Source organism: Buteo buteo, chromosome 6 (assembly GCF_964188355.1).
Source record: "Buteo buteo chromosome 6, bButBut1.hap1.1, whole genome shotgun sequence".
Taxonomy (NCBI): domain Eukaryota; kingdom Metazoa; phylum Chordata; class Aves; order Accipitriformes; family Accipitridae; genus Buteo; species Buteo buteo.
Genome location: NC_134176.1, coordinates 34,775,346 through 34,802,696, shown reverse-complemented (window position 1 = coordinate 34,802,696; position 27,351 = coordinate 34,775,346). Strand labels below are relative to the sequence as shown.

The 27,351-nt window shown below is 39.7% G+C and overlaps 1 protein-coding gene across 4 annotated transcripts in view; it reads left to right on the top strand.

The window, feature by feature from the left end:
- The window catches only part of MEIS2 (Meis homeobox 2), a 174,205-nt gene that overhangs the window by 27,390 nt on the left and 119,464 nt on the right, over positions 1-27,351 (top strand). For all 4 annotated transcript variants that reach the window (XM_075030375.1, XM_075030374.1, XM_075030378.1 and 1 more), the window contains exon 8: positions 24,893-25,038. In XM_075030375.1, coding sequence (XP_074886476.1) covers positions 24,893-25,038 — 146 coding nt within the window. The remainder of the gene's footprint in view (positions 1-24,892; positions 25,039-27,351) is intronic.

Below are 27,351 nucleotides of genomic sequence, written 5' to 3'. Positions count from 1 at the left end.
TATTCATTGTTTAGTGTTTGTCTTGTTTTATTTTTTTCTCTCCCCCTGAACAAGCATAGTAAATGTAGACCAAGGAAAACCTGATTCTATGTTCATATTTAGGTCTTGGGGATCCAAGGGTAATCTTGGCTTAGAATAAGATTGTGAAATGCATGGTCTTTTTTTTTTTTTCTTTTTTTTTTTTCTTTAGGACTTCCTTAGTACTTCAGAGCAATAGAACAGGTTATGATGTTTAGTGATCTTGCACATCAGTAGTTCTATCTTTAAAACATGGACATTGATTTTTCTTATCCTGGCATGAGAAGGTCTAGCATATCCCCTGCCCTGTTGCCTAAGAGTTTTCAGTGTGTACGTGGGCAGTGGAGGCTAAAATGAAGGCTTAGGGCATCAGAACTGGCAGCAGTATCGTGAATAGTCTGCTTCATATTTAGAGGTTTTTTTGTTAACTATGAAATACAGCATATCTATTTTGTGGGGAGGGGGGAGAATTTATAATGTTTTGTTTAACTATTTTACTGTTGTTTATTACTGCTTTTAGTCTTAATAAACATACCAATCTAGATTTAGTAACTTCAGTATCTACAGAACTTTGAATAATGTTTTAAAATACATCAACTAGGTGTCTTGATCATAGTTATAGTACTCATGAAAGTCTTTTGTTTATGAGTCAGTGGTGGACTGTCCAGAGAAGGTTTGAAGGAAGGGGGTGGAAATTGGTTAAAAGCAGCTCCTCCTCCTCAGAGGAGAGAAGTAGAAGGCACTATCCGCATGAGATCCTGATCCTTCTTGTGTGGAATCAGTAGCAATAATAGGGGCACTACTGCTTTCAGATATGCAAATTTTGGGTCAAACACATCCAAATAAATGAAAGCAAAGCATGATTCTCTTATCTTAAAAACCAAACACACATAAAAACCCTATTAATTTTTTGACAATTCCCATAGAAACTACTGCCATTAAGACACGTAAGATCTATGAAAAGACAGCCATAAAGGTCTAATACTTCCTAATATTTCTGAAAAAAATTTCATCATGCCTTACTTTTCAGAGGACAAATAATAACAAACACCAGCTTTTATTTGCACAGGAAAGTTTTGAATCACTTTTCCTCTGGTGGTTTTTAAATGTTAAAGTGAGCTTCAAAGAAAAATAAATGTGTGCTTTCAGTTCATTTCTTGAAATACTAACACTTTTGCAGATCTGTTGGAGAGAATAAACTTATGCGGTAAACTCAAAATTAACATTAAGGAATTTGCTGCTGTTTGATTGTGCTCAATATAGTAATTGACCTCGTGCGCAGGTATTTGTGGAGTTGGAGGAAGTAAATGATTTTTCATTTTCTACTGTTGTATATGGGTGGCTTATCAGTGAGAGCCCCAGAGCTTGGCTGTTGTTGGGTTATTTGTGAAGCCATCTCCACCGCAGCATAAGGAGCAAATGCAGGGAAGTTGTCTGGTGGCAGAGTTGGCCCGATGACCCTGGTGCCCCTATTCCTACCTACAGCGGGGTAGCGAGCACAAGGAAGAGCAAGACAACGTGGTTTCGCTGTGCTCCGCTGACTTCCCAGCTGCGCTGGGTCTGAAATCCATCGCTAACTCCAGATGCTCAAACTTGCACTGAGTGCTGTCCTAAACTGCTGGCCGCATAACTTGTGGAAAGAGCTCTAATTATTATATGGATGGTTACCTTTGTACACGCTTGGCCCTATACATTCCTCGTGCACAGGCTAGGATCGGGGTCTTCTACTTTCTTGTGTAAACAGAGCATTTGCTGTAACTGACAAGGATTGGTGGAGCAGCCATGAAAGTGAGAGAGGGGAATTCAGCAAATTCTCTATTAAGATGTGATTTGTACCATGAAATTTTTTGACAACCCCGGCATTTAATTCTTAAATAAGTAAAGAGTGCTCTTTTCCTTATAATCTTGAGCTATGCCCACCAGCTTATTGTGGCTACACTTGTTTAAGCAATTACATTTGTTTAAACTTTCCTTGGGCCTCTCCACGTGCAGCTGTAAGCTGGTCATACCTAGATTTCAGGCAACCCCCGTTTGCAGAAAGTCCAGCAGAACTGAATATGACAAATACATGCATATAATTTTATTGCAGGACTTGGTGCTAAGGTTTTAAATAATTTACGAGCGTAAAATTCGGAAATTCGCATGAACTCCCTGTCTAATTTTACACTCCTGCCTAAAGAGGATGGAACATTGCTTAAATAGCACAAATCACAATTTTTCAGCTTGGAGCTTCCTTCCTAATTCCTCCCACCTCAGATTTACCACTTACTGACGGTTCTCTATTTCGTGCGACTCCTGACCCTGTACATCTGTTAAAGGGGATAGTTCAGGATGAACACAGCCTCCTACTCAGTAGGACCACAGTGTTCTCTTAGCTCCTACTAGATGCTTGAACAAGCAGAGGGCTTAAGTGAAATCCTTTAGCTGAGCCAAAATCTGTTCTTATTTAGGGACTAATCCAAAGCCTGTTAAATCAACAGAAAGATTTTGGTTGACTTCAGTGAGCTTTGGATCAGGCCCTTCCTTGCTAATACATTTGAAACCAACGGAGCTACATTGGGCTTCTGCCAGTAAAAAAAAGGGAGAGGGATTGTCCTTCTGCTTTATTTGTACAGTACCTAAGACACTGAGGTCCTGGTGCTCAAACAGTGCTCCCGAGTGCTTCAGTGAGACAACAATAATTTTGACTTGATTACATTAGTCGGTGTTCATGGACTCCCATTCAGCTGGGTACATAATTCAGTTGTTTACAACAACCATGTATGCTGTGCATGCACCTCATGCCCAAGCATTATTTTAGTCTTCTAATGTTTTATATCAAGAAATTTCTTGTGAAAAGTAAAAAGGGAGGATGACAGTTTTTATATCAGGAAAAAAAAAATCATATTTCTGTGCAATCAGATTGTAAAGAAAGCTGTTTTGAATAAAAAAATACTCAGTCCATAGAACATGTAAAACCCAATGAGTGTAACTTTTACTGTCAGTTCACTGCCTTGAGAAAATTATTAAAGCCCTATGTCTTCTCTACTGTCAGAAGGCTGTCACCTTTTTATTATTTCTTCATTACTGCCTTTTATTTTTATTTCTCAGTGTTAAACTGAAGTCAAAATTATAATTTGCCACTTGTTAAGGATTTTAATGTAATAACTAGTATTATGGAGATGGCAAATATTTTTAGGCAAGAAATGGCAAAGGATGAAAAGATCCTATGCATACATCAGCATAGACCTTCCATTTTCAGAAGTGCCTACAACAACCAAAGTAGGACCTCAGTCTGGCAAAGACTTATACATTGCTTAAGCCTGTATATTGCAAGTCCCGTTATTGAAATAGAGGCCCACAGTAGGGTTAATATTGACCACCTAAGCCTTTGTAGGATTTGTTTTCAGTTGACATTTTCATTCTAGTCCTAAACTACACATAGTTTCTTTAAAAAGAAAGCTAGTAAGTTTTGTTTGTTTTAACTTACTAGACTTTTGAATAGATTTTATGTGCTTCTGAATCCATGCACTTAAGATTCATTTTGAGAATTCAGATACTTAATATATTTTGTGCAAAACATCTGTCACCATGTGAAAGTGTATTTGAGTACGAAAAAATTCCTTGTTCATAACGGGGTTTTTTTTGAGTGGTAAATTTAGATTTCTTTCTAGATGAGAAGCATTAGACTTAATTAATACTTTGTTTTCATAGTCTTATTTTTCTTCAACAGTGTTTTATCCATTAGTATTTAAAATGGTAGATTCCATAAGTTTAAAGTATTACAAAATTAAATTTTTATTTAGAGGTTACCAAAATGCTTAATGCATATAGATGTTTTTCATTTTAGGGAAACAGGGACAGGCTGATCTGTGCTAGCATCTCAGCTGATTTACAGATTTGGGGTTTCTGCCCTTTTTGTGTGCAAGGATTTAAAAAAGAGAAAGATGACCGCAGTACCCATACTTCAGTTCAAGGGAGAAGTAACAATGCAGTTTTCCAGTTAAAAAAGACATAACAAAGACTATCTTATTCATGTTGAATGTTTCTCAGATTTTAATTACTTATAGATTTTACTGTTTTGTTTCAGTTTTAAGGGACAAATCTGAATTTCTCTAAAGTTCATAAACTTTCTTTAGTGACTTGAGCTAGACATAGTTGATAGCTAACCACTGTGTATGTGCTCATTTTCTTCTTTCTTTTTTTTCTGTCTCAGAATAATGAAATTCATCCTATCTTATCCATTTCCAGAAAATCTTCTGTAGTGCATATCTGCAATGATAGATGAAACACTTTCATTTAGCTGTGAATTGGTTATCCTAATTATTTCCCTGAGTTAGATCTTATTAGCAGTTCATATTCCCAGCTTTGAGCATAGTTTGGCATAAAGTTCTGTCTATGAGCAAGTTTTTATGAAAGAAGGGCTTTATTGATTTTTTTTTTTTTTTAAGAACTTTCTTTCATACTATTATCTATAACTCAGGCTCAGCTACAGATCTGCCCCCTTTTTTTTGTTGTTTTGTTTTCTCATCTGAATTTGGGCAGGAATATGTTTCGTATAGTCAGGCCTTTCTAATCTGGTATTTCATCAGTGACATTCAGGGTTTGGTTTCAAACCCCTCTCTGCTTTCTTGTAAACTAATCCTACAGTCCTAGGACCACCAAAGAGAATGTCATTTCAGCTAGAAGTCCACACTGTCAGAACTCAGGTTTACTGTATGCCAATTAACCCTCCTTTAAGCTCTTCCAAATGGCCGTCAATCTGGTTTGTTTAAAAGAAATAACCTGTCCTTTTATTTTAGAACTAGTAAAGAGTTTTACATCTTTCTAAAGCAATTTTCTGCATTCTTACTGACTTCACTGATGTGAATGTAAAGTACACAATGGGTCAAATTCTGACTTCAGTGGGAGTTGATGGGAGCACAGTCTGTATATTTGAAAGCAGAATTGATTCAATCTTGGTGTGCCTGTGCTGCAAAAAAATCTTATCTCTATATAATTTGTCTTCATATAATCAGAGAATACAGATTTGAGTTTGTTTCTCGTGTTATTTTCTATGACTGCCTTACATGAGCTCAGAGGAGCCGCTTGTGTTCTTAGTAGGGATGTGTGTGTGTATATATACATTTTTTTCCTTGTTTATTCACATATAAACATTTTACATGCTTCCTTAGAGAATTTCCTTGTAAGGTTCGGTTGCTCTTAAGAGACTGAGAACTTGTCTAGCGCATAATTTGTAAACTATGCAGAGAGCACCCTCCAGCTGAGGGAAACCCTAGAACAATTCACTTGGACCTGCTTTGCTTGCCACTGTAGTGCTCTTGGACGTAAGGATCCTAGTTTGAACTGTAACGAGCAGGACGTACTCCTGCACGGCCAGATGTCCAGTGGCGGATCCATGTATTGGTCTTCTGTTCCAAGTCTTCCATCAAACAGCTGTTTGTTATAGCACGATGCATTTTATTTTAGATCCTTTGAGAAGGATATTGCTTCTGAACACAAAACCCCCATATATTGCCCTCTCCTCTTAAGCCTTCTCCATGCTTATTAGCTGTTCTTGAGTTGTCTGTCTTATTTCATGGAAGCAGGGTGTAATTTCTATTAATGAAATGAGATTATTGCATCCAAAAGAAAAGGTAGAATGTCAGTTACATGGTGGGCAGGAATGCTGCCGTTAAATTCAGGTGAAACTGTAAATTTTTTTACCTGCATGCTTTACCTTAAAACTAGCTAAAAGCTATATCTCACACTTTTAGAAGAAAGACTTCATTTACACCAGGCTTTTTATGCTTTAAATAACTGATTTGGCAGCCTTGATCTACTCAACTGTTACTTTCTTGCTGCCTTTTTATAACAGTCCTTTAAACAACTTGTTAGGAACTTCTTACCTTATTTTTGAACTGCTATAGGTAGAAAATATTGACATTTAAAAAAAAAAAAGTTTTTCAAAGTCGTTTAGGCCTTTAACATGGTGTTAGAATATTTCCTTCTGTAAATCATCTCTCATATATTAAAAAGCAACTGTCAGTTGGTTTCCTTCCTGTCTTGTACATATTTGAGTTTGTAACAATAGAAGTTCTAAGCTTAGCTTTTTTTTTGTCTCCCTCCCCCCCCCTTTTTTTTTCTTTAAGTTGATGACTTTGAGGGGTGATCTTTCTCTTGGATACATCAAGTATCCATGAAGGTAGGGGTTTTTTTGGTGGGGTTTCTGAGGTTTTTTTATAGTATGGCAGAGAATAGTAGGACATAACTATGGAGGATTAAGCCTTTTAAAAGTAGATTTTGTAAAATGTAGGGCATGGACAAAGGTTTTTCAGGTTTTGCTTGAATCAGCCCACATCTGTTATAAGAAACGGTAGATCTGCAGACAGGCTATGGCTTTTGTTGCGTCCAGGGGAATCCACTGAATCTTGGCCTTCATTTAGGATTCCCTCCTGATGAGCAAATTCCCATGACCGCTTTTGAAGCTTTAAAAGCTTTGGTTTTGTTTTAAAAGGCCTCTGAGCATAGGCAATGTTTTCATAGGCATTTAGAAACAAAAACCTGAGCTTTTAAACCTTCAAACGTCGCTGCGGGGATTCACTTCGCTTCTCAGCAGACCAAGTCTGAGATAACACCTGCAAGAAGTGTGTATCTGGGCGTGTGGATTTTGTGAAAATTGTGATGCACCATCTCAACTGACCCACAAATGTGACAGCAGTGTGTGTGTGTAAATCTCATTGTTATGTTTTGCTGCTATTCATTTTTAAGAGCAAACTGTTATTTTGGTACTGTGGAACGACTGATATGGGTAAGCCAATTTTGTCTTTAGAAGGTTTTCATTTCTTCTCCCTGTATGTCCTCTGATGCAAATGCTAACAAATGGTCTTCAGAAGAACAGACTGAGTGAAAGTCCCTGGTTACGTTTCATTAGCTAAAGGGTACTGGGTTTTTTGCTTCAGCCTTGCTTATTTCTTCTACAGTTAACATCAGCTGCACAATAAAAGGCAGTTTTCTGTAAGTAGATGGGTCATACCATATGTAAACCCAGTTCTGGGATTACTAGATGAGAAATAATGTGCAATAGAAATGAGCAGACAAATTGTCAGACTGGTGAAATAATAGAAATACTCATCTGCACTCCTTTTCAACTCCCTTTCTTTGTGTCTTAAACACCTGAGGTGAAATTTTATCATGTTTCAGGGGGAAGGGTAAGGGGATTTTCAGAATTAAGGGTAGATACTAAATGAATATATTAACAGTGCTTTTCTCCTGTCCTGTGCTGTTCTCAAAACACCTGTTAAAACAAATAAGCACATATTTCAGGATTGATGATACTAACTGGCAAACTTGGCACCAAATAACCTGCTGAAACTAAAATGTTGATGCAGAACATGTGCTTAACTTAACAGTCCATAACCCTGTTTTTAGAACACTGAAATACCTACCCTGAGGAAAGCTCATAAAACGAAGGTCTTTAAAGTTCATAGATTAGACCAACGAAGCTGCAGCCGTTTTTAAGAATGTGTATCTTCATTGACTCCTATTAATTCAAGATGGCCAAGTGTATGAAATATGAGACATGAAAGCACTGAAGATTTTTTTTTAAAGTGTGCTTTCCATAGGCTCAGTGGCTAAAGGAATGAGCAGAAAAGGGATGTTTGGAGAGGCAAACATTCTGCGTTTGGGAGGACTACATATTGCAGGCAGATCGGAAAGAATCTCTGCTTGGTTTCTAAGGGTATTTAATTGAGCTTTTTACAACATATAATGCTTAATTCTTCTAGAAATTCCCAGTGCCTTTAAGATTCTATTGCTTGGGATTAGGTTGAGTAATTTGGCATATCTCTAATCGTGTTTCCCATGTGTAACATTCCAGCCATGTCTGTCTTACTTTCCTGTTAAATATATAATTTATAAATAGATAACAATCCTGATAAGCTTGTTTGAATCCATTCTAGAATGAAATTACATGTTTTGTATTGTGTGTGATAGCTTCAAGCTGCTTTAGAGTAACTGTCCTCCACAAAGAAGAAATCTTTGTTATACTATTCATCTGGAGGCACTGGAAATTAAAAATCAGAGCTACTGTAGCAACTAGTACCTATTATTTCTGAAGTGCTCCTCGAGAAATAAACTTTCTGCAACTGGCAAATGTGAATTTGTAACAAATACGTGAACACACATCATTTTCCTTTTTGCCCTTGTTCACACAGAGTGCATGTTTGTTCATTTCTTTTAAGTGGAAGAAATTAGAATAGGCTATATTAAACCGAACAGAATTTTCTTCATCGAATTTTTCTGGCTGTGTAACTTTTCTGACAAAAAGATTACTATCTTCCATTTCACCAAATGTGCGCTTTTTTTTTGCCTCCAAACTATATGCTTTATGTTATACATTTTGGGATATGGTGGTTTTATTTCTCTTTTTTGGGGGAATAAACCAGAAGCATCTTCTTGTGCTGAATAGCCTGACAAAAAAGGAAAATAGAATACTTAAGATGTGAATTGATGAAGGGAGGGATCAGACTGGTTTTTTTCCTCAGTGTTCCTTCCTTTTTTTTTGATAACTGAACAAAACTCAGGGGGAAAAAACAAGTTGTCCTTAACAAGGAAATTATTTAGAAGTGCAACGTGTTTACGTATCTGGATGAGAACAGTGCATTGTTAGCAGTGACTGCATGAATCGCATGATGCAACCTTTTGACAACCGAGTGTCTGCTGGAGACATCTGTGAAGGGTGACCTTTCGCCCTAAGGAAGAATGCTCTGAAGGTGGGGAATGCCGTTATCTGTCCCGGCCCACCCCGCACCGAGGATGCCCACCGCCGTCCTCGCACCCGCCTGGTTACGTAGCTCTTCAAATACAAATCAGATGAGCCCAAACGGAGCAGATTCTCCTGAAGAAATACTGAAAGCTGACCTGCTTTCACCTTGGTCGAAAGGCAAAGGTTAAGTCAGGGGCCTCGGACAGTATGAAATTAGAACGAGATCCTTAGTCTTTAAGTAGTCTTATTAACTAATAAGTCATCTGAAGAAGGATTGCTAATATCTGATGTGCCCGCCACTCCCTCAGTTCCTTTACTTCTGTAGGTCACTTGTTACCAGTGTTGTGGAAACCAGTATACACGGCACGTTACCCTTCAGACACACAGGTTCCAGTTATAAATCATAGTGTGCAGACACAGAAGGCATCAGCTGTTTCTTTTTCAGGTGGTTGGAAAGGGAAGGGGGAGGAGAAGGGCTGGGGTAGGTTGGGGAAGAAACAATATTATTATAATATTATTCTTAAGGGCTGGGAATGTTTTCAGGCCAATGCATTTCTGATTTTCATAGAAAAGAAAATCCATTGTACTGGCTGTAATCTGAGAAACTTTCTGTTACCACGCTCTTTTTAATTCACAAGCCTGGATTTCCCAGTACAGGTAACGCTCTGAAAAGCAGCATCGTGTGGGTGATTGCTGCTGCTTGTAATACGCTGCTGTGTTTGCAGTGGTCATTCATGGACAGCCACCGGCTGCCTGTTAGTCAACAAGGACCCACGTCCCACTGTTAGAGGTGACGTGGCGATTTCTTGTCTCAAGTGGCTGTCGTGTTTTAGGTGTGTGGTTTGGGCTTGTTTGTTTGGGTTTTTTTTAAGTAAAAACCAGATAATATAAGGATCTTTGGCTGCTAAAAACAAAGCAGCAAATATTCTATCCCAAAAGGTGGAGCAGTCTTGAAGAAAACAGGTTACTCCCCCCGCAACACCCTTTAGTCCCACAGAACGTCTGCATGCTTCAGCACAGATTTCTCTGCTAGTTGGATCCCAGGAGGCCTTATTGAGTGCAGCGCTGCTCGGGGAGTTGCAGCTGTATAAAGTGCGGGGGGGGGGGAAATGTAGTTTGTACGAATTGTTCTTTACCTTGGTTTGGGTTCAGCATGGCAGCTGCACTCCGACTTTGTGTGTGACAGCACAAAGGACAGCAAAAGTGAAAAGCAAGTCAGCAAGTAGAGAGACAAAAGCAACGATCAGCTAATACAGCTCCACATGGCCTAACTAATTTATGAGAAAAAAACTGTTCTGTTCATTGGATCAGCACTCTGAGGAGGCAGGTGGAATTGTAGGAAGTTTTCATTGAGTCTCTGGAGCAACTAAGGAAGCCACTAGAGATTCTTCTCAGTTTGAACTTTATCAGGGTCTACGCTTAATCAATATGGTATTGGAAAAAGAATTAATTACTAAAGCAGAATAAAACAGCTGCATTTTAAACTAAGGATCCATCAATTCAGTAATCTTCCAGTTACAGGCTAGGTGCCGTGAGGATCATTTTGACTTCATGTAATGAGGAACTGAGGGAGTTTCCTCATGAACAGGCTGGGAATTCACATTAGCCTATTTCAGCTATTTGTCATCAGTACAACTCATTTCTCCCCTTCTGAATTACAATTTGTATTTGATATACTGTCAAACCCACAAAATTCCCATATTCATGGAACTGAAAGCATTAATGCGGAAATCATTGTCACCATGAGAAAAAGTCTTAACCTTCCTGAGCCTCTTTATTCTATAGGCTGCGGCTCGAGTGGTTTCATGCCGGACATACCTCTATTGTGTTCATTGTGAGGGTCAGGGACCTGCCTGTTGAAGAAGCAGTAATTTGAACACAGCCTGTAAATGTTTCATCTGTAATTTCCATAATGGTGAATTTCAAGGAGGGCTGAGAAGGGTTATGGGAGATGAATTAGGTTTTTAGTGAGCTCATTAGGAAGCCAAACAGAGTTTAGACAGCAAGGCGGTGAGTGTGGCTGTAATCAGTTCTGCTCGCTTTGTTCCCTGCCTTCGGGACATTTTTTGAAAACTTCATGGCAGGGGCTGATGAGAATATACTGAGCCGAGGCTGCAATCTGATGGTTGACTTGTTGATTTGTAAACCTCTTAATTCATTTTTTGTTCAATTTAATCTTTTCTTTCTTAAGGAAAATTAGTTGAATGTTAGCCCTCTTTGCACTATTCACCTCTTAAATTATGCTCATTTTGAGGAGCTTGTTATGCCTGAATAAACATGAAATGACTTGGCATTTTCCCATAAGAGGCACACCCATTTTAATACCATGTATTTACCATTCCTGGAAATGTCTCATTAACTTCTGAAAATCTGTGAGCATGATATTTTTGGGCTACTGTAACACACCTCTTGGCAGTCACAGAAGGCAGTTTGGTTAATGCCTCATAATATCCATTTTTATTCTCAACATGAAGAAAGGCTCTCTATAGAAAATTGATGCAGTTTGCTCTGCTAATTTTCATGCTCATTCCAATTAATTTAACATGACCCAGATTTTCTTCCTCGGGCTCATCCTGACTAATTAGTAAGGCAACACCTAGAACAAGTTCTGTTTAATAACATTGAGGAACACTAGTTGTGAGTGATTTTGATGCTAATAAAGATATTCACTGATGGGACAGATATTTGATGTCAATTATAGTATGTAATTTAGAAGTCCCAATGTGCTGGATAGAGTATAGGAAGGCTGGCAAATCACTATGGGAGATAATTTTTTTTCTTTTTGTTAAAAAGACTTCCCAAGCACCTAGCTATCCTCAGGGACCAATTAGTTTATTTTTTTGGTTCAACTAGTAGTATTGTCAACTAATTCCACAGTAATAGATGGGGTGGTGCTGCTAAGGACGTACAATCAGTGAACCAACAACAGCCAGGGCCCAGGCTTGCGTTATTTACTGAACCTTTATCACATAGAGGAAAAGCCATCACAGGTACCAGAAAGCAGCACTGGTTGAGGAGAAAAGGATAGTTTCTCTTGTCATTGCCCAGAAGAATCTATTTTCTGAGAAATAAACAGGGTTGAAGAAGGGGCCTCGTTAGTGCTTTGTAAATGAATGAGGAACGCTGGCCTTTCTTGTTTTGGAAAAATGGCCCCAGACCGGCACTCCATGTGATAAAACTCTTTCCTGGGCTCTGAGAGCCAGGGAGAAGTTATCTCCATCCAGAGGGGCAGGGCTGGTGCTTACAGAAGTGTCCGTGCTGTGGAGGGACCGGCAGCAGGGGCAGGTCCCGGTCCCTCTGAGCGCTTCTCCTCCTCCCTGGGAAAGCTGCTCGCTCTCCACGTGTGCGTGTCATCCACGCCGACAGAACCACAGCGTGTGCCACAGGTGAAGAGTGAGCTCCGGAGAGTGCTTTGTCATTGAGTTCATCGGAGGTAGAAACGGGAAATACCAAACCTTAGCTTTTCACTTGCGCCCTCAGAACAAATTCCCGTGTATGCCACAGGAACCAGAGATGGATAAAGACTGGATGACAGTACCGTTCATGCTTCACGATTCTGATCAGCCATAGATACAAAAACCTGTGTGGTCTCTTTACCAAAGGTGCAGCACTAAGTCTTGCTTTTGCTCTTAGTAACGGAAATGGAAATACTGCTATTTAGCTGAAGAGGAAAAGAAATAAGTTGTCCTCGTGCATCTATTTTGATCACAAGTACTTATGTCCAAGAACCTGCCTTCTAACGCGGTATTTCAGGATGTAAAGAAAGCATGTTCTCTTTAAGATATGCATTCAGAGCTGAAGAAGAATTAGTAAAAACAATAACCATACTCAGACTTGAAACAATGTAATGTTCAAATGAGCACAGGAGTGCATTGACATGTTTGTCTTTAATAATATAAAATATTCACTTATCTAAAAGCCACCACCAATTACTATGAAAAGGAATATTATGTATTACTTTTAAAGCAGTTTTCATTGAAAGCTGTGTTCCTTGCTCATTTGAGCACTTTTGAAAATCCTTATCCCTGAAGTTTGCTGAAGGTCACTTTCTGAGCCAATAACAGAAAAGGGAATAGAGTATCTTGTGTTAGATAATGCTCTAGCACTATTAGCATCTCAATTCCTAGCTGCTGCATAAATCTCTGTTAAGTTCTAAAAGCTGACAAAGTAAAACACAGGTAAAAATATCTTAACTATAAAATTGCAAAGGAGGGCTAATGTCTTTGAGGCAAATCTTAATTGGCAAAATCCTATTTGCTTTTTTTTTTTTTTTTTTTTTTGACTACCGAGCCCTCTTATCAGCATCATTTCACAGAGTTTTTAAAAGAAGGGGGAGAAGGAGGGAGATGGAGGGACTGTGTGAAGTTTCTTCTAATGCATAACGCATTTAAACACTGTAGTTTCCGGACTGATGCCGCTAACCAGCTGAGAAACAATTCCTGAGAACAGCCTTGCAGTACGGAGTCAGAGATGACCATGTCTATGGTGATTCCTAGGTGGTGACAATTCTGTTGTTCTGGGTCAGCGGTGAATGCCTCACTCAGATGGTGCAAAGTCAGCCAGTTCTTAATTTTTTATCTCCTCAAGAGTGCATTCAGTGACTTTATCACTGAGAAGAATGACTCCCCTGCCTAGTGTGATCAAGATCTGGAAATTTGCTGCATCAGCACATTTAGCCCAGACTGCTGCTTGATTGGTGGGGCTTAGGTCTGATCTTATGGCGTACATGTCAGTTCTCTAACTGGCTAGGTGAACAGCCTGTCCAGGGGGAAACTCGGTTTTACCCATCTGAAGGAAGAGAAGTCTCGTAACCCGCCAGGTTTTTCATTCGGGGTTCGTACGTACAGGCAACCCTATCTCCTCCGCAGGGGGGAGCGGGGCGGTGGAAGTTCTCTGGAGCCCAGCTTGTGAGGTCCTTCCCTAGGAATTGCTCAGGGACACAAACCAGTCTGGGAAGACTTTGTAGGCACTGCGTGCGTGTCTTTTGCAACACTTTCTGCTACAATGAAAGACTTGAAATGAAATTACAGGCTTATGAACAGAAAAGCAAAGCATCACGTGTCAGAGTGGGGGCCTGTGCTTTTTAGTTTTGTGCTTTGAACTTTTAAGCAAATAGTGTTACAACAAGGCAGTACCCTGTGGTTTTGCTATTTTTATGCTTCCTTATTTTCTAAATCCAATTCATCGAAACTGTTGTCAAAACCTTTTCCCCATGTTTCTACAAAATTATGTGTTGCTCTGTCAGTTCTTTTGATCGCTTAAAGCAGGTCCAAAGCATCTTATGGTATAGTTTGGGTGCCGAGAGGGGAGAAGGCCATGGCCTTCCCTTCTTTTTCACTTTAAAAAAATAATCATATTATCCTGAAGCAATTCAGTAAAACTGTATGATGGGAGAAAATAAGTTGCTTGTCAGCATTTCCAGCATCATAAAGATTTCTTTTTGGGTTTTTTTTGTCAACCAGTTGAAATTTTCTGACCCGAATTCACATGTCTGTATGCTTGCTGCTGCTTCCAGTTTGAGGCATTTGGATATTCTTAACTATATCTTCCCTCATGGTTGAAGCCAGACTCTAAGAAACTAGCAGGGACTAGCTAGGGGCTTTGGCTCTTAAATACTTGCTCTTATAATCTGTCTACTGAACTTGAAAGACAAAGCATTTCAGGCCCTTCCAGTAACCACTTTTAAGCATCCAATATGTACAGCAGGTGAGGTATAGATGGTTTACACTTTACCATTACAAGGCTTCTTGGAGGAAAAGACTCCTGAAAACTGTTACCCCAAAAGTAAACACGGGCAGACCGAAAGCACGCGGTTGTCGCCTGGAACGCGATTCCCCGGTAGGAGTGAACACCGGATCGAGCCCTTTGTTGTGAGCACCAAATAGTATACCACTCATAAACAGTATTAGTTATGTTTCTAAATACCTAGCACACTATATTCAAAGTATGGGCTTTAACTTAAACCTACAAGAGCAGACTGTCAGTGTTCCCACGTAACCCTTCACATTCTGGCATTTTCCAGACTGCCAGCCAAATGAACACTTTAGGAGGAGGTGCATATATATGTCTGCAGCACCCAGCGGGTTAATCCACCCTACTGTGCATAGGTGTTGGAGCTCTTATGGTATGTAAGATTTGCCAAGTTTGGAGTTGTTTTGTATTTTTTTTATTTTTTCTGGACTATGCATTCACAGCAAGCATCTTTTCTGATGCTGCTCAGGTGTTTGTGAATGCATATCAAGATGGTACTATTTGTGGTTTATGTAACATACACATTTGTGCACATTTTATCACCTGGAAAAGCTTTTATGGTTCATTTTGACACTTTTCTATTAAAACTTTTTTTTTTTTTTTTTAAGCATTCAGCCATTCACCATTTTTTTGTAACACATCTTAAAATAGACTAATGTGCATTTTGGACTTGTGGCCTAACAAATGCCCTTTTTAATAACTGAAGCTTTTAAGTTAGTATCTCTCAGGAATAAATGTCTGTTACATTTCTAGTCCTACCTCTTTTAAAAACTGATGAAAAAAATCCTATGAATGTGTACTTGTATGCAATATTTCAGCTGGTGCATTTTTAATAGCTAAATAACCCTGAAAAGGGTAGACAGTACATGGACTCTTGTTGTATTAGTGGGCATCATTTTAAGGGATGTTTCCTGAACAAGCAGTTATGCCCAACAACATGTTGTCTAAGGGGAACTGCAAAACATTAAAATATCTCACAGTTAATAAGTTTGTAACAGCTGTAAGGAAAATTGAGATGCTCTGATGGCTATTTTCCTTTTCAAAAAAAGCCATTTTTATTTTTAAAGAAACTACATTAATGATTTAATGAAGAACACTACAGGATGGTAGCCATCATCTACTTTAAGTTCTCCACGTTCTGCTGTATATAAATAACTGCAAAATGTTAAAGGTTAAATATTGATGAGATACTATTGAACTTAATTACTTCAACTGCAGGTAGAATTTTAATTGAACTTGGCTATTTTGCCCACGTTTGATATTATTCTAATGACAAAAATAACAAGATAGCAAATAAGAAATGGTACTTAAGATATAATGTAGGTTTTTAATGTATACTAACTTTGGCACAGTTGATTAAGGAAACTAAAAACACTATCCCACTTACTCCAACAGGGATAGAGAACTAAAAAAAGAAAATGGTCTCTTAAGGAAGATGTGCTTTAGGGAAAAAAAAAAAAAAATTGTCTCCTGATTTCTTTAATGACTTGTTATTGTTGTCTCAGCTGTAGCCAAAGTCTGCAGCTGGTATTCTTAACAGAATTACTATGAGAATGCTAAAAATATTTGTCTAAAAATATATTTAAAAAGCAATTTAAAAAGAACTCCATTTAGACTGCAGCACAAGGACATTTTGTGTGACAGCGTTTAGTAGGATGAAAAATTTAAACAGAATAACAGCTATTTACATTTGCACTGCAAAGTAATTACCGAAGCAGACAAAATACTTAAACCTAATTTAATAATGCTTGCCTTCAGCCTAGGTGCCAAAACCTGGGAGTAAACTTCCCAACTTGTGGGGAGGGGGGACTTGAAGTTAAAACCATGTAGAAACAAGTGCATTGAACACTTTCCCGGTGAGGTACAAAGTGAGTTTCACTTTTAAACAGAAGAGCATCATAAATCAGCATAAACCACAAGTTTTAATGAGTATATCTCCTCCAGAATTGTGCAGTGCTTGCAATTCTGTGTGAATAAGACAAGGATCTGGTCTTACACTCCTTACTCAGGCAAAACTGCCACTGACATTAATGATAATTTTGCTTGAATAGAACAAAGTGCTTGATGGCGGTTATGCCAGCATGAGGGGTGCGAGATTAGGATAATCGTGGAAAAAAGTACAACTTCAAATGGCTGTACCTTTGACTTCTGGAGCTAGCATTTCCTCCAACTACAAGGATCTTAATTATAACATTTGCTGGTTCAAAGATTAACATTTAGCATTCTGGGAAAGACTTTCTGGACTTTAGTAACCTGATCGGTACGGTCTCCTTTTGGTGTCTGCCTCTTTCTGGTTCTTTGTATTGCAGGGGAGATGATAGTATCTGGCACATTCCTTGGATGACTTGAAGATAGCAGCCTTCTGTGTTTGGGGCTGAAAGATTGTGAACTCTGTGTTAGCAGAAATGCCACACAGGGGAGGCGAATAGAACATTAAAAAAGCTTTAGCTTTAGGTACTGCAGCGCAAGCAGAGTTGAATTTGAGAGCTGGGACTTAAGTGGACATTTGTCCCTGCTTTCTTCCTTAATAAAATCTGAGTGTTAACTGTGGATAAGGGCATTTGAGAGATCACTAAAAATGAATCATTGAGTGCCCAGAAGAGCTTTATTATGATAGACTATGGAGAACTTTAGAATATACCGTGTACTTTTCACGTGCTTATCGGATGCATGTATGAGTGACTATTACAGAAGTAAATTGTTTTGTCCTTTGCTGCAGTAGCAAAATAATTTGCCAGATTAAAATGTCAAAATAAAACTCATCAAAAACTGGATCTGTGTGGTCCTTTCTGGCCCCGTGTTCCCATCTAATTTTCTTTTGCCCCATGAAAGGCTATTGAGCAAAATAACACAAGCTCCAACCAGCAACGTCTGTTGTGCTTGTGTGTGCGTAATCCATTTAGAAAAACCCTGACACAAATACTAAATCTGGAAAAAATCTCAGTGCAGAAACCCTGACTGGCCAAACTGAGTTTAAAAAAAAACCACTAAATTTTAAAAATCCCCAGACTGATATTGGGTTCCAGGACTGAGTTGTGTAGGTAGAGCCAAGAGAGGTCGCTTAGTTCAGTTTGTTTGCCCCAGTAGCAATTAGATTGAAGGAGTTATTGTGCTCCTGAAGTTCCGCATGGATGTTGCCACTGCCCAGTTAACCAGTGTGAAAATACCATGGAAAATAAATTATTAAACTATACTGTTATTACTAACTTGCCAGCTCCAGAGAAACAAATGCAGCCACATTTACATATGTGTCCATCTGTCTGTTTTTACACTTTATGTCTTCAGCCAGTGGGTGAAATTGTTTTAATCCAAGCTGCAGTCTGATTTTTTTCTTTTTTTTTTTTTTTCCTGCTGATATTTTTCTGTGTGTGTATGTGATTTGTAGATGGACATGCATATTCTTGATAGTAGCTAGTTCTTAATTGTCCTTTTAAGTAACCTAATCTATCTGGCCACGGTAGTTTTAACTGGAGTAAGCAGCAGAGTTCTCCATGGATAATTTTTGTTAGTTAGCAGATTGTTACCATCTCAATGTTGCTGAAATCCCTAATCTCAGGTCAGCGTGAAGCTGCAGTGGTTACAATCCTGTTGCCTGATGCAGTGTGAATGGAAGTGCTTTCTGTCAGAAACATGTGGTCTCTTCAGTGGAGAGCCTGCGTAAATCCTGTGTAAATAGAGGGAGGCTAACAAAGGATGAGCCCCTGCAGCTCAGAGCATTTGGAGCCATTTGGAGGCTGAATTTGCTAAATGCTGCTTATACCGCCTGAAAAGTTGAAGAGAAAGGAGCATAAAATCCCTTCTTTTTTCTCTTTCTGCTCCTACCCTGGGGGGAGGGTGTTAAGGGCCAGGGAAGCCTGAGGTAAGCCTATGAAGACTGTTTTTTCAGTGCTCTTTTGAGTGTGAAAAAGGTGGCATGGGTCACTGTCCCCTCTTTAATGTCGGAAAACCCACACAGTTAGTAAATGTTGCATGTAAACTAAAGCATTTCATCCCTTCTCCGGCACTCCACGGCAGTGGGCCATGAACTAGTCACTTGAAAATCGCAGAAAAATTTCACTTCAACATGTCCGGACAGTTTAGCACAGCAGGAACGTAAGAGAGATCAGTAATTAGCAGGTTGCTTTACTGTTCCCCTTGTCTGCATTGGAACACTTTTTTCACCTGATGTGAGAAAATGTTGGGTTATAATGAACGAACCACAAACCGACTGGCTGTATGAAAGAGCTTAAAATTTAAACCCGTGTTTATTAGTTTTCTCTTTAAAAAGCTAGAAAAATGTGTTGTTGGCTTTTGAATATAATCTCTAAGAATTCTCCAGTCACTTCACAAATAAACACGAGCTTTAAACACAGACAATTAAGGGCACAAAAAAGTCAGTCTTTTTTCTTATTTTGGGGCAGGAAAATAATAAAAGGGGAAATGTGAAACATTACAGATCTGCAAATAATTTTGAAAGAGTTGAATCACCAATTTTATAGCATGCATGGCTATAACAATAACATAGCCGGAATGTCATTCCTACCCTTGAGTAAATAATAAAATATTTGTAAATGCCTTTTTGAAAAGAAGATAAATTAGTGATTATGGAAAGATGCCTATCCAGAAACAGAAAAGGAAGAGGTTTTTATTCTGTGTCTTGTTGTAAATACACTTCAGATACCAGATACCATGCAACTCCTTAAGCCTTTAGCACATATTGCCAGATGGCAACAGGGACCTGCTCCTGACTGACAAACTATGCTAAAATGTGATCAGACCGAGTCGAATAGCTTTGTAGGTGAGGTCTAAGAGTGGCTAAAGATCTCTTCCTTTTCCTCCTATTTGAATTTAAAGCAGTTATTAATGCCCGGATTGTGTGAAATTTGTGCATGCCATCTTTACAGTATCAGCCCAGTGAAATTGCTGGGCTATATTCTGGAAAGCAGAAGACCTTCCAAAAGAACAACAGAGAGAAGGCCAGTTCTTCGTCTCCTCCCTGCTGCTAGAAGGGCAAAAGGATAACATCTGTAGTAAGAGAGACGGTGGTGCGCTATGTCTGAAGTCTTCCTTCTAGTGCCCAACCTTTCCTTCTCTCCCAGATGCTCACCGAAACACGAGACACACGTGTCTGGTGTCTCGGAGGTGTGAAAGGGGAGGGCACGCAGGGGGCTGCTTACAGCCGCTCACTTGGGGACCCCCCGCTCCAGGACGGGACAAGCGGCGGCTGAGCAGGCGGGTCAGCCTTGGGTGCCTGTGATGGGCCTCGGCAGCTTCTGATGGCTCCTCTCCTCCTGCAGTCAAGTAATTCAGCAAAACCAGCACAACGTACTAGCGGGGCGCTGCTGACGACGGCACAGCTCTAAGCTGGGGTGCCCGCTTGGACTGCTTGTGGTTTTCAAAGTCCGAGGTTTGCCACCCGTAACCTATCCTAACTCGGTTTCCCCAGGCAGTAAGATGCGCCAGATAAGTATTGCTTCTGTGGCGTGAGGAGACTGAGTCAGTTCCGTGAACAATGATCGTTGAGAGGAGGAGAAAAAAACCAGTCCACAGCCAGCATTTCCTTCAAAGAGCTGTGGTCTGCTGAAGTTGTAAGGCTAAAAGCCTGATGATTTTAATAGGGTGGAATGGAGATAAGGAGTTCTCCTGAAGGGTCTTGGATTCTGGAACGGACCTTCCCTTTCTGTTAGTCCTCCCTACAGCACAGACTGTCTTATCTCCAAAATGTATTCAAATGCTTCTCTTTCCAGCTTTCTGGCAGTGGTAATTAACCAGATTTTAAGATTTTTCTCTGGTGGCGTTGTGGATCTCATTACTAAGTTGAACATCCTTATTAATAATGGTTTACAATACTTACATGTCCAGATGGACACATTATAAGTACAAACAAATAATTGCAAATTGCGAATATAAGCTGCATGCAGATTGTCCTCTTTGTTTTGCGTTTATACCTACATATTCTACTCCATCAAAATACTGGGCTCAAAGATTGTAGAGTAGTTTACTTAAGATCAGCATAGTGCACTGCAGCTTTCCTTTTCAGAATCTTTTAGCTTGGTTTTCATATTGCTTGCACTATTTTTAGAAAAATGGTGAAGTGTCTTGTTTCCCCCCTGCCTTAGATACCCCTGCTCTTCTCTCTTCTCCTGTAGCATGGCAAACCATAAAGCTGTGAGGGACCTCTGATGGTGAAGAAACTCAAACACTGGATCCTGAAATGTATTTTTCCAGAGAGCACTTTTCTTACTGCTCTGCTTGTTATGATGGTAATAGAAACCATTTGAGAGTTTGAATCTGGGCTGTTACCAGGCTTCTGTGCTTTGGCCTGACTGGGTTATCCTTTTCAGTTCTCATTCTGCGTAGATTGGGAATCTCTTATCCATCCTGTTCACAAATGATGAAAGACTAGATAAGCAGCTTCTAAGCAGCACTCGCTTCATCTCTTGCTGGGTCTTTACTCTGTGAGGAACACAAACAAGGACTAGGGTTGAGATAGTACGGATAGTGTGGAGGACTGTCAAAGAGGAATTCAGTGATACAATAAGGTTGGACAGGACTTCTGTAGGACTGGACTCTGTTTCCCAAAGAGTCCTTAGCTGTATGAACGAACATTGGGGTCGGCAAGCTAGTCTGTCCAAGGAAATCAGTTTGCAGCAAGTTAAGTTGGAAATTATGGTGCAATGGAAACCCTGCTCTAACTACTTATTCAGTATTTTTTAAATAAGAGGTAATGTCATTCGCTTTCAATGCAAAATAATTTATCTTGTGGGAAGAAACCCTCAGCGTGTGCTAAGAGTGTTTGCACACAGAGCTAGGGTGGAAGCCTGGCTTCCCACTGTGTAAAGAAGACTTGCATCTTCAGCCTCCTCCACAAACCCTTCCCCTAGAAGAGAAGGTCTCTAAGGAACCCCATGTGGGTCACTTTGCAAAGTTTCTTGTAAACTCTCTCCATCTTTTATAGGGGTTATTGAGACTATTACATAGCATTGATATAATCTTAAACAAGCTGGGTAATATGCCTAATTCTCTACTGGCTTGAATCCTGCATAGTCATTGACATCTCCACAAAGAGAGTGCCACTTAAGAATTCTCCACTTTCCTAGAACAGTGATAGGGTTTTGCAATCACTTGTACTCTTTGCACAAGAATAAACGAGTGAACAGTGTGCAAAGCAGGAGAAAGTCACCCTTCATTTCTTTTGCTGCTGTGTAAAAGAGAGAGTCAGTGGGCCAAAATCTAGACTGAGCTTCCCCACTAGAAAATTGGGATAACTATGCTTATATAATTGTAATTTCCATGCAAGTTAGGACTTTACTTTTCTTACAAATTACCACCCAAATCAGGATATGAACAGTTCACCTAAGCAGAATCACTCGTAGTGATGGTTTAAATGAGTGCAATTTGGACTCCTTCATACAGCAGTTAAAAGTATACTCAATCCAATCTTCAATAGAGTGCCTTTCATGTCTGTTCATTTTATCTGTGTTTCTTTTTCTGTGTTTAAAGTAACTCGTGTTTATTTGGATACAGCAAACTAGGATCAGGCCCTCCATATCCAAGAAGTAAATCATTCCATCTTGGAAAAGTCAGTTATGGGCTACTTCTATGATTTTCTGCCGCTAGAAACTGTATCCACTAATGTAAGCTGTTATAGTGCTATTAAAGATGTGACAATACAGCTTAACAGGAGTGGGCTTGTAGGTCACCAGGAGCAGCAAATCTTGCTGTATTCATCTTCTGAGGTAATTTGGAGGTACGATATTTGGATTTCCTTTCATGAGGTTACGGAACAGATTAGGGAAGCACTGGCTCTTACCGTTTCAACTGCTGCTTGAGGTGGGAAGGCAGGGAAGCTTTAGCTGAACTTTCATCTCCTGGGCTGCTATTAGCTTTTTAAAACCAGGATATTGACAACCTCTCCAAAAGGTCTAAACACTGATTTAGCATGTAGGTGACTCCTGCTGAGGATGCTCACAAACAGGAGAGTATAAATATGCAGAGAAAGAGGAATTTGTTCATACAGAGAGGGAAGCAGTGCTTCTGCGGTGCGGAAGAATGGTGCAGAGCGAAGTTTTACAGCTCCACGCATCCTGTGCATACACACGCAGCTTTTACATAAAGAGACAAAGATATCTTTATCTGCACGACAGATAGACAAACAGACTGACTGACTTCAAACTTGCACTTTCAGTAGGGATTTTTTCCCCCCCATCTCCGGGTACTGCTTTTCAAAATTGCCTGAGGCTACAGTACAGCACCTCAGATCCCCAAGGCCCATTGCCTGGCTCCTAATAGCCACTCTCCATCTGTGTCACATGAACAGCTGATGAGATAGCTCCAGTGTCTGTATTTTGGAGAGCATATCCACCCAGGTTAAAATGCTGGGGTTGCCAAGGAGCAGTCAGAAGCCATTAGTGTTTGTGAGAATTTGCCTTGCAGCAGTTCCTTGGCATAGTGGAAAGTGTGTGTGTGTGTGTGCGCGCGCGTGCGTGTGTGTGTGAGAGAGGGGTAGGGCGGAATATCGCGGGGGGAGAGCGCAAGGGAAAGGAGCCCTTTCTAAATCACCAACATCTTGCAAAAGTGAGCAGTTGGTTACAGCGTTTAGGGCTTCCGTAATCTCTTAGATTAGTTTGCCGTGATTCGACTCTCCTCGCTCTATCGTTAACAGAAACGAACAACAACAACAAAAAAAGAAAAGGAGCATGAGAAAGAGAGCAGCGACTTCAGGGTCTTGCTCTGGTGTTTGGGCAGATGGAAAGGAGCTGCTCTGCCTTGGGGCAGGGTGGTTGTAATGAAGTGGCCTGTCAGTCTGTAAATAGTGAGGGTCATCTCTTCCATGTGATGGAGGGTATCACATTGCAGTGAAAATGGAAATGTCAATAAAATTAATCTGCCAGCTCTTTGCTGTGGCTTTTTCTGTCTCTCCGGTCCAAAAGGGTTGGTTTTTCAGAGGGGAGGCAGTGGAAGAAGGGTGATCTAGCACAGGAGGCAAGATGGAGCTGAAACGCAAGTTTTGAAGCAAATGGACTGTATGTAGCAGCAACGTATTTCGTTTAGTAGCACTACAGAGCTAGACAAGGCTATAGGAATTAGCTCGTGAATCTATAGCATTCCTCAGGAAGCTATGGAGCGTCTAGCTCAGGCTACATTGAGCACAGAGTTTATTGTTTTAGGCTTTCTTGGACAAGGTTTTTACTTAGCATGGGATTTATGGCATTTACTGCTAATGAATGTCTATTCTTAAATTACAAAAACCACCGTCTCAGCACAATTCCCAGATGTCCTTCCAGGACCTCGGCTTCTTAAACACCAGCAGGGAGCATAAACTCTCCACTTCTCTGTTTTCCTCTTTCGTGTGGCTCCGGGCTAATGATGTGTAAGGAAAACACAGCAATCTATAAAGTCTCAGTGCTGTCCCAGTATTCTTCATTTATTTTGCATTTGATTATGCCACAAGTCGGATCTTGTTTCTTTCCTTTTTTTAAAGTTATTAGTTCAAATATTAATGTAGGAATATGGCATATATTGCTGCTCTTGATTGATGCCTTCCCAAAAACAGGAAGACGTGCTCGTATGAATTTTAAGAAAGTAGGGGTCCTGCAATGCCTTGCCAGAAGAGTTTTTCAGATACATAATTTAGATGCCCTCCAGGCAGGCTTTCAAGGCATTTTTGCTGGAGGGCAAGAAAAAATAACTATGACTGTTAAAAGTAAATGATTTTTGCTAATGCACAATTAATGCCAGGGAAAAGCACAGAAGAGAAAGATGTTGATGGAAAGTTCTGATTAAGTGAGAGCTCTACCTTGATGTGCATCTTTTTTTTTTAATGATAATAATCACTGATGCAGAGATGTAGAAGTTTTCATGTCATGCAAATGCTATATGCAGGGTCAAACTAGGTGTACGTGTTTGTGCGTGCGTGTGTATGTGTGTTGGGAGGTGATGGTTATGGGGAGGGGCTCATCTGACAGTGTGTTATGTGCACTGAACGGTGACACGGTTACTGCCACCTCTGCAGAGGGCCTTGAATATATAGACTACAGAACATTTAACTTGATTACTTATAGTGCGTATTCAGAATGGTTGTAGGGATGCATTTCCAGTGAATGGGTTTTCTTGTGGCACATTTTCCCACATTGAATCCCATAATTGACAAAGAGCTATTGCACTATGTCAAGCACACAATTATAATTGAATTAATGATATATGCATGTGTGAAACACAAAATTAGTATTTGGAGAGACATGGTTTCTGATTTTTACATATTTGTATCTGCATTCATATATAATGAGAAACTGTATGTGCCTGATCTAGCAAATCAAAATAAAATTGTGGTAGTGCCTTGGTAATTAATGGTACTTTTTGGCTTTTGTATTTTGTTCACTAAATGTCTCCTCCTTCCTGTTTTTCTCTTTGTTGTAGGAGATGGTTTAGACAACAGTGTAGCCTCACCTGGTACAGGGGATGACGATGACCCAGACAAGGACAAAAAGCGTCAGAAGAAAAGAGGCATTTTCCCCAAAGTAGCAACAAATATCATGAGAGCGTGGCTTTTCCAGCATCTCACAGTAAGTGGTGCCCAAAACCAAAATAGATTTCTATTCATGTGCCTAATGAGGATTATTCATCGTTATTAGAAATCAGTTGTCCCCATAATTTTTGGACCATTATTAGGGCTCAATTATTGTTGCTTTTTTTTTTTTTTTCCTAGATTTTTTTTCTTGGCTCTTGGAATCATGACAAATCTGAAAGAAACCTATATATATATGTATATATATACACACATACATGCCCATAGAGAGAGAAAGAGAGAGAGAAAGAGTACAAAGCCGTAGCATGGAACACCACCTACATATAAAGTAACCATTTTTTGCTTTGAACTATTCAAAATGTTCCTAAGGACAAAAAAGGGGGTTTCTTGCTTTAGCATATATAAAGCTCTGCCTTCTGGATTCTTTATCGCTGGCCTCTGTTTACACAAACTTCATATGTATGTGGTGGAAGAGAGCCCCAGTCTGTGTGCGCTGACATACACTGTGGATGTTAGAGAAGTCAAAGCAGCAGCTTGCAAACTTGTCGTTGTTACTTTTTGTGAGAAATATAGAAGGCTTACAGGTTCCCTAATTCTTCAGTTATATAACAGAGAGAAAAAACACCTTTTTAGCTTCAAGTCCATTATGTTAAAAGCTAGCCATATTCACATTTGGGGAAGAGAGATTAAATACATGGAAAAGCAGTGCTTTCTATGGGCTATCTTTATCCTCCTGCTTGCGATTGGTTTTATGTGTTGGTGTTCTGTTGACTGTTACAGCTTCACTTAGGCATCAAAACATGGTTCCACAGAAAACCTAGTAACACTCTTTGTAGTTTACTTCATGTGGGAAATAATGGAAACTGGTAAAATTATCAATTGATTTTCTTCTTCCTCTCACTGTAAAATTGTTTCTCACTTGATAAGGCTTAAAACGCTAACTGTTATTAACTACCTCTTCTTCTACCAAAGTTTTATAAATTTCCATGGTAGCTGATGTTGGTTACAGTGTAACGATTTCAGGACAAGGTACCCGATTTATTTATGATAGGGACTATCGAACTGCTCTGCTGGCAGCACAGCTAAAGGGGGGTAGCGATAGATCCACATTTCTAAACCATCATTTTGATGTAAGGACATTAGTAGCAAACTAAGGGGCATTGATCTGGCCTGTGGGGTCAGGATTAGCTGGAATAGCCAGTGTCTCTGCTGGAGTAGTGGTTATTCCTGCCTCCCAGCTATGGCCATTTCAAAGGTCAGGTGCCCTGTACCCACTTGGCTCAGAGGAATTAGACAGAACATGAGTCTCTGGGCTGATTACTTAACCAAAGACAAAATAATGAGTCCTAAGCAAATACTGACTAATTGAAAGGGCTGTAAATCCATTACATATTGGTCAGGGATAATCAGGAGTATTTAATCACTTTTATCTATTCAGGAGCACTGAAGCTGCAACAGCAAAGCCCTGAACCTTGCCATGTGCTTATTATTCTCATCATTATCAAAATTACTTCACAGCTGTTCTTTGCTACATCACCTCAGCTGGAGATTTACTAACCTGTAAAATGTTTTTAATTTGGAAGTCGAGTGAGTGTGAGTGGAGGGTTTTACATTTAGCTGTAGGGTATCTTTAGAGGAGCAGTACAGGCAGACAGCAAAAAGCAGGGCCACAAATAGACCAGTTTGTTTTGTACGTGTCTCTGTGTTAACTCCATTTCCTCTTATGAAATTCGTGGTATCTTGTTTTTTTTCTCCCTGCCTTCCTTTCTCACGTGCTCCTTGAAAGCATTCGACACATGCTTATTAAACAGTCAACTGCCTCTCGCTTCTCTTGAGGAAAGTCCTCCTGGCTTTTTGAAATCCCTTTTCCTTGTTTCCATCCTCTCTCTCCTGACCCTCTCCATCCTGCATGAATTGAGGAAATTTGCCATCACTGGTGAGGATGGCCTCGCAAAAATCAAATTAAATGAACACAAAAAAGCCCCAAACCTTTTACCGTCCAAGCTTTAATGAGTTTGCAGGTGTTGAAAGATTTACTGTGCTGTAATTCTCAGACCTGCAAACTGATAATGGAGACCCCTGACCAGTGCAATGTAAATTCAGAAAGATTCTTGCCATAAACACATGCAGGGAAGGAAGAGAACTCCTTTCTTTTAAAGATCTCGCACTTTTTCTCAAATTAGCTTGTCCATTCAAAGTGCAACGCTGGCTGAGCCAGAACGGGGGAATCTGTGATGTACAATTTTATTGTTTCAAGTAAATATCTTTACAATGGTGGTCCATGATTCAATGTACATTCCTTCGTTACTACTCTAACCTTATTTCAAATTGGTTTGTTCCTCCTTTGTGC